The sequence below is a fragment of the Nothobranchius furzeri genome, chromosome 4 (assembly GCF_043380555.1).
Source record: "Nothobranchius furzeri strain GRZ-AD chromosome 4, NfurGRZ-RIMD1, whole genome shotgun sequence".
Lineage (NCBI taxonomy): Eukaryota > Metazoa > Chordata > Actinopteri > Cyprinodontiformes > Nothobranchiidae > Nothobranchius > Nothobranchius furzeri.
The window spans coordinates 73,458,243-73,476,169 of record NC_091744.1 but is presented as its reverse complement, the minus strand read 5'-3'; the positions used below and the strand labels follow the sequence as shown (position 1 = coordinate 73,476,169).

Genomic DNA, 17,927 nt, shown 5'->3' with positions numbered 1-17,927 from the left:
TAAAACACATTCAAGAGCCTCCTACTTATATCAAAGGATCTTAGCTTCCTAAGAAAAAACTATTCGGACTGGGCCTTTTTAACAACAGCACAACAGCATTTTATGTACAAATTTAGTGCCTTTAATAACCATTTCAATTCTATTAAAAAAGAGAACATTTTTGACAGAATGAAACCTACAGCAGATTCAGTGTGGTGGATTGGATCAAATCGCAGGATGTTCTTTGTGGAAATGAATGTTTGCTTCTGGTTTTTTCTTCTTCTTCTTTTTTTTGCTGACACCCCAGCATTGTCCCTACAAGGTGAATCAGGGATTATATCGATTTAAAAGTGTGAAATACATGATTTGGATAAAATGTCACTGGTGGTCCACCAACTGTTGACTGCTGGTCCCCTGCAAACCTGAAAAGAACAAAGATTCAACAAACAGAATTTTGATTAGCTAAGGTAATGTATTTATTTCTATAACTTATAATGTGCATAGCATACAAAATGTCTCCTGCTGCTGTAAAACTGCCCTGCTCTGGTTCGTTTTACAACAGGGGATTACATTTTAATCGGTTTATTGTCACATTTCCTGTTCCAGCAACGACAAGCAGTATAACCTACATTTCCCACAATTCAAAGCGGTACGTCGTATTCGCAGGAGCAGAGCGACAGACGCATCTGATCTCGAAGATATGTGCGGCTCGGACTGAAGTAAAAAAACGTTTTGTGTTTAAGGTTTTCCCGGTGGAAATGTCTTTGTCGTCCCAGCTGAGCTCAGACACAACGAACCGGAGGAGAAGACCGGGTGAGCACACGCAAGGTGCTCATCTTTAGCTCCGTATTTAGCTTTTTAGGATGAAAGAAAACTTTATTTGTATCTGCTAACTGTGCTGTTGACGGCTACTAGCAAACATTTTAAATGGCCAACAATATTTTAACCTGAATGCGAGCTGTGGGCTTTTCTTTTGTTATTATTCATGCCGGAAGTAAGACTGAAGCTACAGACAAATGTTGTTACACAGTCACGACATATTGATTAGGAGGCTGAACCGCTGTAAAATCAAAGTATCACGTTTTGAATGAATGAAGAGTGGGGAAAAAAATCCTCACAGATTTACCTTTAATTCAGATTCAAACCATTAGATTAAATCAGCTGAATTTTGCTTTTCACCTAAATAAACATATCTCCTTTACAAAGCAGCATTTTCTGTTGCGTTTGCATCTCTCATTTGCATGCAACCAATGCTTTTGGCAAGAAAAACTGATATTTTTTTTATATCAATACTTCCTGAAATAGAGATGTTTCCATATTTCAAATTCACATTCAATCATCAAGGTAATGAAAATGCAAATATGTTTCTGTCAAGCAATTATATTAAAATGTAGCTCAGCTAAACACATTTCGTCTGCTTTGTAAAGTGATTTGTCTATACTACTGTCTTTAATATTTGCTTCCATTTTAAGTCATGTATTCATTTGGGAAATTAAACATCAGAAAATTATTAACATTTTTGAAATCGCTCAAATGTCTAAAACCAAATTAAAGATTAAAGTCCCATAGTTCTCACACACACTGGTGTGGCATGCTGAAAATTGTCTTATTTGACCCATCCCCATGGGGAGTGGTGAGCTACAGACACAGCTGCGTTTGGGAACCATCTGGTGGTTTAACCCCCCAATCCAACCCCTTAAGGGTGGGTGTCAAACAAGGAAGCATTGGGTCCCATTTTTATAAAGTCTTTGGTATGACTTGACTGGGATTTGAACTCCGATCACCCAGCCCCGGGTGTACACTCTACCACTAGGTGTCACGGTGAGATCAGGAGGTTAGGACCCAAGATGCAGAATCCCCAGAACGACTCAAGGCAGGAGAGGTTTGAGAGAATACTTCCTTTATTTTAAAGGCGGATGCGCCAAAGTCCAGAGGCACAAAACAAACCCAACTTAATATCAAATTCACAGAACGAACACAGACAGACAGACAGACAGACAGACAGACAGACAGACAGACAGACAGACAGACTAAAGCCTGGTTTATGCTTCTCCGTCAGCTCCGCAAGGGACAGACACGCACGGACTGACGGAAGCGTTTTGCTCTTGTACTTCTCCGTCTCCTGGAGAGTGTTGCAAAGCAATTGCCTGACAGGACAACAGAGGGCGTAGCGCTGTTCTGTGGTATCCTGTCATGCATCGGTCCAAGATCGTGTGTTTATATTGTGTTTTTTGTGTATATAAGTGACTTTTAACAGGTACATATTTGTCTCTCATTCTCCCACCCCTTCATGCGCTCCCCACCTCTAAACCCACGTTTCCTGTCTTTTCCGTCCACAAATAAAACGCTTGCTGCGCATCTTTTCACTCCTCCAGTCACGGGAGGATGAAACGTTCATATTTTTAGAGTTTTTTCGCGAGGTATTCTTCAAGCTTCTCCGTGTCTGCCGCTAGTTATCCTCGGCTCTCTTTGCAATGGCGGCGCTGTAAACAACAGCGGCATCCTGACCAATCACAAGCTTGCGTAATCCGTCTCGTTCGACGGATGTTTAAAAAAGTGGGCTCGACTCCGTACGTACTTGCGTGCCCTACGCAAGTACGGATAATGGCGTTGCGTGTCTCCGCACTGACGCAGACGGAGAAGCATAAATCAGGCTTAAGGTAACTAGAGGAGGACAGAACACGCTGACAATTACAATGAACCAACACGACATTGAGACGCAGACAGGGTTATATACACAGAGGGGAGCAATCAGGGAAACAGGCAGCAGGTGCGTGGGGAGTGAGAGGTGAAGGGATCAGGCGAGACTAATTAGCTGAGTGGGGAAAACTGACTAGGTAAAATAAATCTACAGAGAAACTATAGATAAGTGAACTCCTAAAACCTGAAAACAAGACAACCATAAGAAAAACAGGGATGGGATTTCTAAATCTGAAAACACTACGGGGAAACCTGGAGTGGGCTGGGGAACACAATGAGACACAAGAGGAGAACCTGGAGTGAGAACAGGAGGAGGCTGGGGACTGAGGGACACAGAACATGACACTAGGCCACTGAGCTGCAGCTTTCAGTTGTTAATCCTAACTCATGAGAATTTTACTAATTCTGTTAAATGTATTAATTTAATGATACATAACCTACACTTGCATAGCGCTTTCTGAATCGGGACTCCAAAGCGTTTAACACTACAGTGACTCAGTCATCACCATCACACTGGTGGTCGTTGATAAAGATGGTGGAACATTTAGGTTACCATTTACTTCTTATAAACATCCATCTGCGAAAATGACCTACATTAATTAACTAAAACTTAATACAACTTTGCTGTTTTTTAACAAAACTTGAGTTCTTTTCACAATATCGCTGAAAAGTGTTGGCAGAAATATCGTGACTAAAGGAAACCACAGCAGGGCTCAGCTTAAAGGTTTGAGGGTTGAAACTCATGAAAAGAGGAAGTGATTATTTTTGTCAGCTTCTTTTTTTTACCTCAGTTTCTTCAGTGTTATTCATATTATTGAACATTCGTTATCTTTATCTAACACACTGGGCTTTGTCTCTGCTTTATTAAAAAAAGCGGAACACATATGGAGCTGCAATATTTGACTCAGGTCTCGATAGCGATCAGAACCTTGTTACAGTCCTCAGAATGGTGCACTTTTCATGACAGAAAAAAGGGTAGATTTTGGCATTGATGGTTAAATTATCTGCAAAGAGAAAATAAAAGTGGATGAGGTGTAGCAATATATGTGGAGAAAAGCTTAAAGTGTAAGGTAGTGGAGAGTATGATCGTAGCAATAGAGGATATGTTGGAATGCATCACTATGGAGATTTGCATGGAAAAGACAAAAAATAATATGGTTAGTTGTGTTTATAGGGTTTCTGGATTTTCACAGAATGGATGGGAAAATATTTTCCAAATGTCTAAATAAGTCTGAGTTTGTTTGTGGAGACCCTGCTCTTCAGAGAGCATCTTCTAAACTAGCACCCTCCTGCACCCGTCCCCTTCTCTACTGTCCACTCCTTGTTCCCTCCTAGGGCTGCACAATATATCGTAAATATATCGTTATCGCAATATCAGGATGCACAATATGTATATCGCAAAGAACAGATAAATATCGCAATGAACGGTCAGCTCAAATGTTTGCTACACAATTTATTCTGTCAGTCAAATGGAAGCATGATGTTTTTTTAACACATCAAATAGAGCTCTTCACCCATTTGGCCAATCGGGTGGGTTCTCATAGGTCAGAAGCCCGCCCCCGAGGCAGACGGCACTTAATTTGGATGGTTAGCAAACACCTGATTTAGCTTTGCTCTGCTCTTTCTGCTGATTCTGCTTTTCCCGGGATCCACAGATTTCATTTTCTTTTTCCCTTTCCTCACATATTTTGCTTTTCTCATTTTTTTTATTTTTTTTATATCTTTGTTTTTGATTATTTTTATTCCTGAGTTAAGTTTTTATTTATCACAAGTAATATCGTCATCGCAGTCTTAATCACTGTTATCGAATATCGCAGGTTTTCCTAATATCGTGCAGCCCTATTCCCTCCTCTCCATGATTGATGTCAGGTTGTTGTTGTTGTTGTTGTTAGCCTCAAGGGCAACGTGCCGATTATCACTTGTAAGTCGCTTTGGACAAAAGCGTCTGCTAAATACATAAACATGAACAATATCGACCTATTAAATTCAGAAAATCACTGATGAACAGAAGAGATTATAAGCAGTATGTACAGCATTGGTTTGTATCCAGAAATCACCAGACCCGGTCCAATTACTTCATATTCGGCTACATTAATAGATAATATATTGAAAAATGAAGTCAAAATTAACATATCGAGCAGGCTCCTATATAACAACATAAGTGATCACCTACCAGTTTTTATAGTTCACAATTGTAAATATAGGAAACTATAAGAAACTAACCATTTAAAGTATACCAGAATGAGATCAGAGGAAAACATAAATGCATTTAAAAATGACTTATTAAAGCAAAACTGGAATGTGATCTGTGAGGAGACACCAGTACAGCATAGGATACATTTCTAAAGATATTCATAACATTATACAATAAGAATTGCCCTGTAAAGCAACAGAATATGGGTCATAAACAGAAAGCATAAAAAATGCCTGTAGAAAGAAGAATGCTCTTTACAAAGAATTGTTGTGTGTTGGACTGTTTTTGGCTTGTTGTCCAGAAAGCAGCAGAGAATGTTTCGACTAGTAGAAGCTAACCGTTAGCGTTGGCAAATCCACCACACAACAGAGCTCCTCCAGGCTTGCATTTGTGGGGATAAAACATCCACATTGCAAACCAAACAGGCATTGGTAGAGTTGTGTTGCTGGTATCCAATCCAGGTGAGGTGCCCAAATATCAGGAACTACGAGTCCAAAGTGAAAGTGGCGTGTTTGAGGATAATGCATGCCGTTTCAGGTGCGAGGCGTCATTCCTGTGAAGACAGCTGGGAGGAGATCCAGAGCAGGAGAACCATCAGGGCTGAGAACGAGGTGGAGGCCAATAAACTGGTCAACAACTACAGGGTAAGAACTCTGCAGATGAGATACTGGAGTGGAGCGGAGGGATAAACTGAGGTTCTGGTGTGTGTTTTAGTTCGGTTTCAGAAAATGGAAAAGCCACGTGACGGAGCGACCGTTTGAAGACCGCTCAGAAGTTGTGAAAGAGCTCTACTCTGAACTAAACATCATCAAACCACATGCAGGTACAGGTGCATCTTAGTGAGCTTGTAACGTTTCTGTTGACGATATGTTTTTGTCTTCTCATAAATCTCAGTAGCAAAGATTTTAGCAGAAAAATACCAGAAAGATTTTTAAACGATTGCTGATGAGTTGAGAAATGACCTTTGGGGTTGACTGTTCAGATTAAGAGATTAAATAGCTTTTTCTTACCATGTGAATTGAAAGTTTTATTTAAATTATTAACAAGTTCAATATTATTCATCAACTCTACAAAAATGACACCACCAAAACCGTATTAGAGCTAAGCTATTGTCCAAGAATATAGTTGTAAAAGCACCTTGCATGTACCCAAAATAAACCTTTTATATAAAGAGGTCTGGAGAACAAGTCAGCCTTTTACTGTTAGATGTTTCCTTTCTGTTTGTTTCCAGATCAGTTCATCACATGTGGAAATGTTTTGTATGTGCTCCTCTTTGGTTGGTGGGTGTCTCTGGTATATTTAGTAGTCGGCGCTCTGATGTTCGTCACTGTCATCGGGATACCTTATGGTAAGTGAGCCGGTTCTTGGTGGACATTGGTAAATATTCACTCACTTTTTTCTTTGACTCTTTGGATTCCTCTGTTTTCAGGTAAACTTTGCTGGAAGCTGTGCTGCTACTTCCTCTGGCCATTTGGCAACACGATCCACGAGGTACCATTTGGGTTTGCTTTAAGAAGTTCTTCCTGTTGCTACTTTCCGTTTGAAGTGAGATTGATTCATGATAAGTTTCCTCACTTCCACACTGTCTCGAGGTGATAAAAGCAGAAATCGTTTAACATCACAAGTTTTCAACATTGCACCTCAGTATTTCACAGTGACGAATTCAAAGTTACAGGTCACATTACCACGTTCAATTTTTACAATAAATGAGGCGAGAAAGGTGCCAAAATGGGTCGTTGTTTTCAAAAAGTAGCAGTTTTGTGAGGTGTTTAAAGTAACAAACGTCTTTACTTGCACAATAGATGTACTTTAATTATGCAAATGATCTAAGAAAAATAGTAAATATTAGTAGTTTACACGTATTGTGTTGCAGCCGTCTCACCCTGTAGCTGGTTGGCTCGTACTGATTGCAAGATTTGAATCTCTTGCAGCAGAGAGATGTTCTTCCTGAAAACATGCAGCAGAAGTTGGGTGACAACATGTCAACACACTTTTTTAGTCATTCATAGGTGACCTAAACAAAAAAATGTTAAATGTCCCTATTTTTAGTATAAGATGTTTATTTGGGACAACATTTTAGATTGTCCTACCTGCTGCCTTAGCACCATGACACCACCATCAACATCTATTGAACTAAGTCAATTTGTCCTACTTGTTACATCTCAAATCCTTTTTAAGGTGGGACTGAGCTGATGTGAGACTAGATTTTAATATTGACATTAAAAACAACACTGTTCTGTTTATGTCCTGATTTTGTTTCACCAGATTGGGAACACGCTAAGGAGATGTTGCGAGGAAGCACCAGACTGTGAGTGCAGTGTGACTGTGGAGGACAACTCACCAGTTCTGCTGCCATCACCTGCAGAGGTACCAACTCCAGAGGTACCAACTCCAGAGGTACCAGCTCCAGAGGTACCAGCTCCAGCGGTACCAGCTCCAGAGGTACCAGATCGACCTCTGCGGACCCCCTACTGGGTAAAACATACATAATTTGTGTTATTTGTTGTGACGTAGAGGACTGTAGTTTTCAGCTCATTTAAAAAATGTGCAACTGACTGATTTCTTACATTTCTTAAATTTGAAATTTTACTGTTATGTTTTAAAGCCTTTCGTGGTTTGGCGCCTTCTTATTTGGCTGAGCTTCTTATTGTTCACGCCCCCTTGAGGGCCTTGAGATCCTCATCTAAACATCTCCTGAGAGTTCCACCTTCAAGGCTAAAGCCTAGGGGGATAGAGTGTTTTCTATAGCCGCCCCGACACTGTGGAGTAGTTTACCATTGCAGATCTGAACCGCGAATTCTGTTTGTAGTTTTAAATCTCTTTTAAAGACATACTTTTTTACTCTTGCTTTTAATTGATCTTAACCTTGATTTATATGTATTTCTCCTCTTTTTGTTGTGTTGTTGCTGTTTTTGTTTGATTGTTGTTTGCTGATGTACAGCACTTTGGGCACTCTTTGTATTGTATTTAAATGTGTTTTATAAATAAATTTGACATTGACATGAACCATTGCTGTGTAGCATCGTCTCTCCACCTATGTGTGGTTGCTCCTGGGATATCCTCCCCTCGTCATCATTCACTCTCTGGTCTGCTTCATCTCCTGGATCCTGGTCTTCACCATCCCAGTCTCTAAGATGAACGCTCAAACTCTTAGCATCATTCTCCTCCTGCCTCCTGAGGACGTCCTCATCTCGACCAGCTCACACAGAAAGGTAAAAGGATTAGCTTTTCTTTTTTAGTCACAGCACACGATCCCAGAAAGATTCACATGTTCGTTTTTGTGTCTGATATTTAGCATCAAGGCTATGAGACCAGAGCGCTGCTGTGCTGCTACCGCGCTGCAAACTGGTACTACTACAAGTACGCTGTTGATGGGATCAATGTGTTTGCTGTCAGTATCCTTTACTCTCACTCGGTGTCTCTTTGTGGCATGACCAAAACACTAGTTAAACCTTTCACTCACACGTCAGACCTCCTCCCTCTAGTTATTGTAGCTCTGGTAATCGGATATGTTGACAAAGAAAACCAGCTTGCCAGTTCTGATGTGAAGTTCGCTATGGCCATCAGCTCCATCATACCTCTCTCATATTATATTGGTATGGGCATTGCCAGGTAAACAGACATGATTTTTTATACGTGTTACAAACAAATGGAGTCTGATTGGACTGTTGGTTGTGTTTTCGTCCTCAGCATCTCCGCTCAAAGTAACTTTGCTGTCGGCGCCGTGGTCAATGCCACATTTGGCTCCATCACAGAGCTGACCTTTTACATCACAGCCCTGCTCAGAGGTCACCGGGCAACCAACCCGTGTCTGCAGGAAGTGGTTAAGGCGGCTCTGACTGGAACTCTGCTTGGCTGCATCCTCTTCATCCCTGTGAGCTGGCTGTAAAAACTAATTTACACACCTTTGGGTTGTATTTGGCATCTAGTCTTAAACAGACATGTTAATTTAGACACTAAAATAAAATCTTCTGTTTTATTTTTTTAATAAACTTAACAATTAAATACTTCTCAATAATTGTTCATGAATTTCTAAATTTTGCAACAACTATTTATAAAAATCCTGATGAAATATGCCAGATCAGCTCAACAGCTCTCAGCCCAAAACAAACAAACGAGCCTCCATAATCAAGACATAAATACAGAACTTTAGAAACAGAAGAATTACATTTGCTGAAGCGGTTTAATTCTGCCAAACTAAAATGTTAAACCGTACATGAGAACTAACACAACAACGCAAACATTTCATTTGAGGAAATCAAAATAAAATGAGAAAGCACACATTTTAAAACAGGTAAGGAATGTTCGTTGGATGTTTTAGACTAGAATCGACTTCATTGATCCCTCAGTGAGGTATTTCACTCGTCAAGGCAGCACATACTGTACACTTGGAGCAAAGGAAAAAATAAGAGATAAATACACAAAGGCAGAAGGCGATTATTGTCACCTTCAGTTTCTAGAATGACGAATAAAAAAAAAAACGATTCTCCAAAAAGAAAAAGCATAAAGGACACAGACATACAAATGTACTATTGCTCAAATACAGCATATTGCACTGATGTTGGCGTGTTTTGTTGTTTTAGTAAATAGAAAATTTGCTAAAATACTTTTTATTTACTTGTCAGTTAACTAAAAATCTCCAAAAGTTACTTTAAAGGTGTGGAACAATAAAAAAAATATTTTTTTAAATATTATTTTTGATTATAATCAGTCACTCTGAGCTTTTCATGCAGGCTAAATGTGAAAATAGTCTCCTACACCGATCTCCTGCATTATCTTCTGGTAGAAAATATATGGTGAAACTCTAGGATTCTGAAAATCCTGACAGATCTACATCACACATTCATGGACTCACCCATCTTGTCTTGTGAAAGGGAAGTCTGTTGTTGGTTCAGCGTCCAAGAATCAGCAGAGAACGTCTTGGCTAGTAGAAGCTAATCGTTAGCATTAGCAACTCCTCAGCATAGCAGACTGCCTTCAGGCTTGTGTAATTTGTGGAGATAAAAACATCCACGTTGCAAAAGTCAGTGGTAGAGTTGTGTTGCTGTTATCCAATCTGAGGCGAGATGTCCAAATATCAAATAAGACTCCTAAACCTGCCGTCTGAAGCTCAGCTGTGATGTGGGTCACTTCTAGTTCCTAAAAATGGTGCACTGGTGTATTTTTTCTTCATAGTATGACTCACAAGGCATTCTATTAGAGACTACGGCAAATGTATTAATTAAATAAGTACTCAACACCTTTAAAGACCATCTTGTGTATTTTTAGGGCATCTGCATGATCATTGGAGGCCTGAAACACCAGGAGCAAAGATTCAACAGTCGATCTGCCGGAGTGAGCTCTGCGTTGCTTTTCATCTCAGTGGGAGGCAAGTTTTTAGAGCCCAACACACAGAGCGTTTTTACATTTTATGTTGTATTTTATACGGTACAAGAAAACTCACAACGTTTAACAAGTCAGCCATAAATGTAATTAACAAGATCAGTTAAAACATGTTGTGCACTAGTTTGTAAAGTTCATCTTTGTGTCCTGTTCTGTTCAGGTGTGTTTGCCCCCACGTTGTTCTCCAAGGCTTATGGAAACCTGGTGTGTGACGCCTGCAGCAGCATCAATGCCACCAGCAACAGCAGCGGACCGTTCGTGTGCCACAACTGCCACTATGATCTAGTAATAAACATGCACACACACACACACACACACACACACACACACACACACACACACATTCTGCCTTAAGCTTAATGCTGATTTTTGCTTTTATCAACAGAAAAACGGTACACTGTTCCACGACCACATCGAGTGAGTTTAGTTTTGTTTCTCAGTAATAAGATTAAAATAACGATCTATAGTAAAGTGCGGCGGTGCATTCCTGGAGGAGTTTTTTTAACATGTAGTAAAGTATAGGAAGTACACAGTTTCATATTGTGGAGTTTATATTTTAATTTACTAAATTAAAGTTTAACGTTTTGGTAGCTCATTACATCAAATGGGATCTCTCAGGGTTTATTGTTTCTAGTCCGTCTGGTGAGTCAGTCTGAAGCTATTGTCTAAAATGTGAAAGCTTTAAGCTTGTTTAGAATAAACTTGTGTTTTTGTCAGGCCTCTGGTGTACACAGTGTCTGTTCTCCTGCCTGCTGCCTACGTCATCGGTTTGATATTTACTTTGAAAACACACTCTCACATCTATAACATCCATGTTGGAGAAGTGCAGGGTAAGATTCAACAGGAAAACCCGCTCCTGTCACTTTTTTACCTTTAAAATCGTCGTGATTAAAGAGTTTGTGTCCCTGCAGTGGGCGGCCACCATGGGACAGTTGTCCACTGGTCACGGTGGAGGTCTCTGCTCATCCTCATCGTCGCCACCGTGCTCATGTCTGCGTGTGCGGATCTCGCCACCGAGCACATTCAGCCGATTCTCAACCAGCCCAACATTTCTCAGGTGCATAAGATCTGAGCGTGCCCAGTTACTACCCCGCTCCTGTTATATTTACCTGCTCTGCTTCTCTCCTCCAGTATTTCATCGGTGTGACGGTTCTCGCGATGGTCCCGGAGATCCCGGAGATTGTAAATGGGATTCAGTTTGCTCTGCAGAACAACATCAGTCTAAGGTTGTTTCTCTCTTTTTAAACCACCATTAAAAATAATAAAAGTTGTTTCTAAATGATGTTTTTGTTCCAGTTTGGAGGTTGGAAGCTGTATAGCTGTGCAGGTCTGCATGCTACAGATCCCAATCCTGGTTTTATTTAATGCTTTCTGTGTAAGACTCTACTTTCAGTTTCCATTAATACAAATTAGTAAATAGAGTAAATATAATAATGTCTCTCCTAAATCTTTTTAGGATGTGGGATTTGTGCTCGTGTTCAGTGACCAGCACATGTGGGCCAGCATCTTCAGTGTTATTCTAGTCAACTACATCTTCATGGATGGAAAGTCTGATTATTTCCAGGGTACGGTTTGAGGAGTTAATGGTTTGGAGAAAATGAAAAAAAGATTAGTTTCATTTTTAGCAAGAAAATATGTACATTTAAGTGAATTAAATAGAGAAACCCAAGTAAGTATTAAGATACATCACATACTATGTAAAATGAGAATCTGTGTGGCAGTGTGAGCGTCCTGTCACAGTGTTTGATCATGCGCCCTGGCTACTTGGCCAAGGGGATGTCCCTTTGGCTGACTGGTAAGGGCGCATGACTCTCACCCAGGAGTCTGGGGATCGAATCCTGCTCTTGTTACTCCACCTTGCCACATCTGCATCACTTCTCATCCCGTTTTCTATTGTATTTGTCTTTAATTGGTTGTTAGAAAACCCATCCAGTTGTCATGCATTCATCAACTTCTTGTTTTCTTCAGGCACAGCTCTGGTGGTTGTCTACCTTATCCTCCTGGCTCTGTATTTCTTTGCCCCGTCTCCAGCTGGCTGTTAGGACCACGACTAACCCTCACATCAAGCCTGAAGGACTTTCGCGGATCAAAGTCAGGCTTGAGTCTCTTTCACACCAAATCCAGAAAGGTCTGGCTTCTGCACGACTTCTGCATTGATCAAAAACCATCTAGCCCAATCAGAGCATCAACACCGGCCGCGGTGTGGTACAGATCTGAATGCAAAGCTCCAGAAAGTTTCCACATAATCTATTTTTCTGAACGCTGCATACAGATTGTCCTGAAGTTAGATTACATGAGCCAGGCAGGAAGTGAGACGTGTTTCAGTAAGATGCATCCGGTATATTTCAAAATAAAATCCGTGTTGCATTGTTTTTACCAGCTTTTGTTTTATTAATGGCGGAGAGATCAGTTCACAGTGTATGATAGTTTATGTTATTGTTTTACCACTTCGTAATTTTCCAGTTGTCAAACAGAACAATCATCTTTCTCCACAAACAACCACAGAAAAACACCCCCACACATAAACTGAACCAAAAAAAGAAAAATCTACTTCACATACTTCTCACAACTTAAAATAACTTATCTGTGGGAGCTCTTGTGGGAGAAAATATCCAGAGACTAAGCACACAAACTGCAGTCAGTGTGAATGGTTTGCCCAGAAGAAACTGGACCAACTCCGGTGTGAAATCAGGCATGGGGTGATTTTTCGTGAGGAACTCTGGGAGGTATCTTTCATGTATTTTTTAATATTATACAGAGAAAAGTTTTAATCTCAGGTAGGTACTTCTATGACTGCACACTGTAAAAAAGTGACAATTATAACATAAGTTATAGACCACCATACTCAACAATGTTGTTGGACCCTTAGAGCTGGGAATAATTGTTTTTATGGCACAAATGATTATTTTCCATTATTTGCATGATGATTTATAGCTGTAAACTGTGTTAAAGAGAGCAAAAGAGAGAATTTCAAAAAACAGCTGCCTTTATTGTTTGTACAGTTTGAAAATAAAAACGTGCAGCCATTTTTACATTTAAGGAGACATTTGTTTCTTTTAAGAACTTGTGTAAAGTCACATGCAAACCACATTTACATGCAGGAGCTTTAGCTTTAACATCAGAAGTAATGCAAAAAAAAAAAAAAACAAGCCTGGGGAATAAATTAGGAAAAGACAATTAGATGCCATGTGTTAGTAAACAAGTTATGCAAAACGACATATTCGGCAAGTGGAAAATATTCAGCAGGTGGAAAATAAAGGCAAAAGTGTGTCTGAAGGCTCAATCAGAATTATTATGATGCACATGTAACCGGATTACAGGATACAATAAGATAATTAAAAGAAAAAATAAACAAATGGGCCAATAATTAGGTTCGGGGAGAATTGGAGGTTGTTTAAGAATGACTGGAGTCACGGGTATAGCATGAAACGGTTTATATACTAAATTTTAATAATAATGGGAAATATAACACATAAAGATAACACACAAAAACAGATGAAAACAATCGACAATAGTAAAATGCTCGGTATGAGATTTGATCATATGAGTCACAAGTCAGCCGGCGTCAAGTCAAATCCCCACGCTTGGGGTGAAAGTCAGAGTCCGGTGGTGCGATTTTTTCCTACCGCACCGTTGAGATTGTTCACAGAAGAGAGCAGTCTGCTCTTCAGTTACTTGAGATGTCCTGGTTCGTTCAGTGGTTAAGGCTCGCCATCTCCCTCGTCAGGAAGAAATCCAGTTCTCGTTCCAAGTGAGTGATCATAGGAGTCGGGATCAAACCCAAGGAAAAAAAAAAACCCAGCCTGTAAACAACAGGACTGTTAGCGAGTTGGCATCGACCCTTCTCGTCACATCACAGCATAAAGTCTTACAGACTTAAACAAATGCTTCACTCTATTGGCATAGCCAATCATGTTTGGGTTCACAGTTCAACTAACATAACATCAATTTGATTGTCTATTAAAATAATTCTCAGTAGCTCTGGAAATATAATTACATATGACAACAATTGTTCAGCTCAATAGGCTCAGTTAGATTCTATTACTCTACACTATTCAACAAGAAATACATTCATGACAACAAGGATACATTTAGTTGTGTTTCTATACAGCATTGTGACACCTTGTATATCTGTAACACAATAAATAAATAAATAAATAAATAAATAAATAAATAAATAAATAAATAAAATGTTCTATAACAAAATTCAACAAAATATAAATTCTGGTCCTTTGGTCCACCTTTGTAAAATAATTCCTCCCTAATCAGTTAGCTTTTATTTATTTTTATTTATCTATTTTTTTTATTATTAAATGTTTGGTTAAGGGACGCATTGCTAATTCTATGGCGTTAGCTATAACGCCCCTGAGGACCTTGTACATCTAGGCCGTACCACCATTAACTGGCGGTTTGAGCCGTTAACTCCTGGGAATCCCATATGCCCTACCGCCGTTAACTGGCGGTTTGAGCCGTTAACTCCTATATGCCCTACCACCGTTAACTGGTAGTTTGAGATGTTAACTCCTGGGATCTAACGTCTAGCAGCCCACTGCTGTCACCTCGGTTGCTGTAATTAGCTTTTTGAATTTAATAATTTACTGAATTTAATCTCATTCACTCACCAACGCGCTCCAACGGTTCCCTCCTACAGAGGATTGGTTCACTCTGTCGTCTCCACACAAATCTATAAGAATGGAATTAATTTGATAAGCTATTTAAGGTTCCTTTTTTTTTTTAAGTTGCATCGTTAGCTTTTTCTCTTCTTTTTTCTTTACTCACCGCGTTGGTTCCAAGTTCCTAGCTCTTATTAGAAGGAGTCAAGTCCGCCTCTCCCTCTATCTATGCGGCACCCAAATCAGGGTTCTTCACGGCCTCGACCGTTGTTTTTTTTTTCTCTCTCTCTCTCTCTCTAACCGCTCAGTCTTTGCTTTCTGTATCTGCGTGCTGCACAGCCGTTTGTCTCTCCTCTCGCTCAGCTGCGTCGCACGGTTTTATTTCGCGGAGGCGGGACTTATTTCTCTCAGCCAATGAAATTTCAGATTCCCACCTGGACCAATAGTATACAGCTTTCCTCTTCTGTTTCTGTTAGGGATGTTCAAGATTCTTGTTTTAACCGATGTTTAATATTAAACTCGTTATTTTAGTTATTCACCCTTCCAATAATTCATTATGAAATTATCTATTAGTTAATTAGATATCTATTAATTAGTATTGTTAATTTCCTTAATTTATATTTTATATTTTATCTAAATTGAGGATGGATCATATTAGTAAGCCAATTAGTTAATACCTCATTAAGGTTCTAGCTTCTGGGTTACATCCTCCCCCATTAAATATCATGCACGTCCCTGTGCATTGTTTCTACGGGGTACACAACTTCTTGAGTAAGAGAGTCAATAAAAGCTTTATTAAGTCCTTGGAAAAGGGACCTAACTACGGTCACTAGTGGATTGCCCAATTGAGAGTAAGTTAGTCTTTGAGGAGGCTGACTACTTCGTTCAGATCTCCTGACATACATCTCTGGTTGCACAGTATCATGCTCATCCATTTCGGTTTGATTCTCAACTGAGACAGGACGAAGTGAGCTCTCTGTTTCCGACAGAGCTGATGAGCTATTCTCTAAGACTTTGGTCTTTTCAGATGTATGTGTCTGATCGTGTATGATGGGTTCAAAACTTACATCACGTTGCTGCAACTTTAGGACACCATCCAATTGAGGTAGGTTTGTGTTAGTTTCATCCCCCGTTTCTACGTCAGGTAAGTATACTTCATTTTTTTTCGTTTTTTCAGGTAAGTATGTTGCTGCTTCTTTCACTCTTTCAGGTAAGAATGTCGCAGTTTCACTCATTCTGTCAGGTAAGAATGTTTCGGTGTTGATGCCTTTGTCAAGTAAGGACAATTCAGCATTTTCATTACCAGCTAAGGTTGGTTCCTTGCGATCCCCTGTGTGTAAGGATAGTGTGTTTTGTTGTTGAATATTATTTACCGGTCCTGAATCTGCTATGAGTTCCCTATTTGGCAAGGTGACCGCTATTTGATAGGATGGTCGGTTTAGCACTTGTGGAAGATCAGAGTAATAAAACTCATCTACCTCTTCGTCAAGTGGCTCATCTGGGTCAGGTTCTAAGGCTGAACTCTGTCTTGTATGAGGTCTGCTAGGTTTCGTAACGCGTTCTGTTTCATTTTCTAATGAAGAGAGAAAACCACAAGGCAGTAAAAGATCTCTGTGGAGTGTTCTGTTGGGTCCTTCTCCGTTCTCTGGTTTTACAGTGTATACTGGCAAGTTTTCCATCTGTTTGAGAACTATATACACTGTTTGCTCCCATTTGTCTGCTAATTTATGCTTTTCTCTTAAGCGAAGATTTCGGACTAAAACACGATCTCCCACACCTAGTGTGGACTCACGAATGTTTCTGTCGAACCGTTCTTTGTTCTTCCTCGCTGTTTTTTGAGAGTTTTTTATGACAATGTCATAACTCTGTTCCAGATGACTCTTCAGTTCTTTAACATACTGAGAATGAGTTATAGAGGGCTTGTTCAAATGCGGTAACCCAAAGGCAATATCTATAGGCAACCGAGGCTGCCTACCGAACATTAGCTCGTAGGGAGAGTATCCCGTCACGTCATTTTTTGTACAATTGTACGAGTGAGTAAGTGGTTTTACAAAATCGCGCCAGTGATGTTTCTCAGTGGCTTGTAAAGTTCCCAACATGCTGAGTAATGTACGATTGTACCGTTCAACGGGGTTGCCACGAGGGTGATAAGGGCTCGTTCTGACTTTACGGATACCAAGTAAAGAACAAAGTTCCTTGATTGTACGTGATTCGAAATCCCGTCCCTGATCACTATGAAGGCGCTCAGGAAACCCGTAGTGGACTAAAAAATGTTCCCACAGGTTCTTCGCGACGGTGGTGGCTTTCTGATCTTTGGTTGGGATGGACACTGCATACTTTGTAAAATGGTCTGTAATCACTAAGACATCTTTAGTGTTCTTACTGTCTGGTTCTATGGAGAGAAAATCCATGCAAACTAACTCCATAGGTCTGGTGGTGGTAATACTCACCATTGGAGCAGCTTTGTCAGGGAGGGCCTTTCGACGGATACATCTTTCGCAAGTTTTAACTTTGATTTCGATATCACTAGCCATTCTTGGCCAGTAAAAACGGGACCGAATGAGATCTGTCGTACGTTCAACCCCAAGATGCCCCATATCATCATGTAGGCTTTGCATGACTGTTGAACGTAATGAATCAGGCAAGACTAACTGCAATGATGTCTCTGGTCCTAATTGGCGTCTCCGGTACAGTAAATCATTTTGAAACTCAAACCGTTTCCACTCTCTCAAAAGGTTAAGAACCACCGGGGGTTCTGCAATAGTATCAGTTGGCGGTTTATTGTCAGTCATAAGCAGCTGAATGACTCGGCCAATGGTTGGATCTTTCCTCTGCAAGGAGACAAGGTCAGCATGGTTATACTTGGGCACAGCAAAGAAACTGTCACTATTGTCTTCCAACTGGAATAGGTCTGGAATGGCCGCTGCAGACATGGCAAGTGACTGAACTAAACCACAAGGAGAATCAGTCTCATCCAAGACCATGTGCTTTTGGCATGTTGCCTTCACTGCTTCGGCTTGAAGTTGAAGCTCGACTTCTTTGACAGAGGATAAAAGATG

The 17,927-nt window shown here is 40.2% G+C and overlaps 1 protein-coding gene across 3 annotated transcripts; it reads left to right on the top strand.

The window, feature by feature from the left end:
- Window positions 1-600: 600 nt before the first annotated feature.
- Window positions 601-12,627, top strand: LOC107372942 (uncharacterized). Of its 3 annotated transcripts, none has more exons than XM_054738196.2 (19): window positions 601-792; window positions 5,411-5,517; window positions 5,588-5,696; window positions 6,105-6,221; window positions 6,303-6,364; window positions 7,139-7,348; window positions 7,894-8,085; window positions 8,169-8,268; window positions 8,344-8,485; window positions 8,564-8,747; window positions 10,142-10,241; window positions 10,416-10,540; window positions 10,641-10,672; window positions 10,973-11,085; window positions 11,167-11,312; window positions 11,387-11,481; window positions 11,552-11,630; window positions 11,712-11,820; window positions 12,224-12,627. In XM_054738196.2, exons 1-19 carry the CDS (start codon window positions 738-740, stop codon window positions 12,295-12,297), a joined length of 2,151 nt encoding a protein of 716 aa, XP_054594171.2. In that variant the 5' UTR covers window positions 601-737; the 3' UTR covers window positions 12,298-12,627. The 3 variants fall into 3 exon arrangements, with proteins under 3 accessions (XP_054594171.2, XP_015796624.3, XP_070406511.1); XM_015941138.3 differs by having other exon boundaries at window positions 601-807; XM_070550410.1 differs by lacking the exon at window positions 601-792 and adding an exon at window positions 2,586-2,639.
- The last annotated feature ends 5,300 nt before the right edge of the window (window positions 12,628-17,927 follow it).

Excerpts from the sequence above, each read along its gene's own strand:
- LOC107372942 (XM_015941138.3), top strand. The coding sequence starts at position 738 with ATGTCTTTGTCGTCCCAGCTGAGCTCAGACACAACGAACCGGAGGAGA. Across the intron at positions 808-5,410 it reads ACCGGGTGAGCACACGCAAG|GTGCGAGGCGTCATTCCTGT; the intron begins GTGCTCATCTTT and ends ATGCCGTTTCAG. Across the intron at positions 11,821-12,223 it reads AAAGTCTGATTATTTCCAGG|GCACAGCTCTGGTGGTTGTC; the intron begins GTACGGTTTGAG and ends TGTTTTCTTCAG.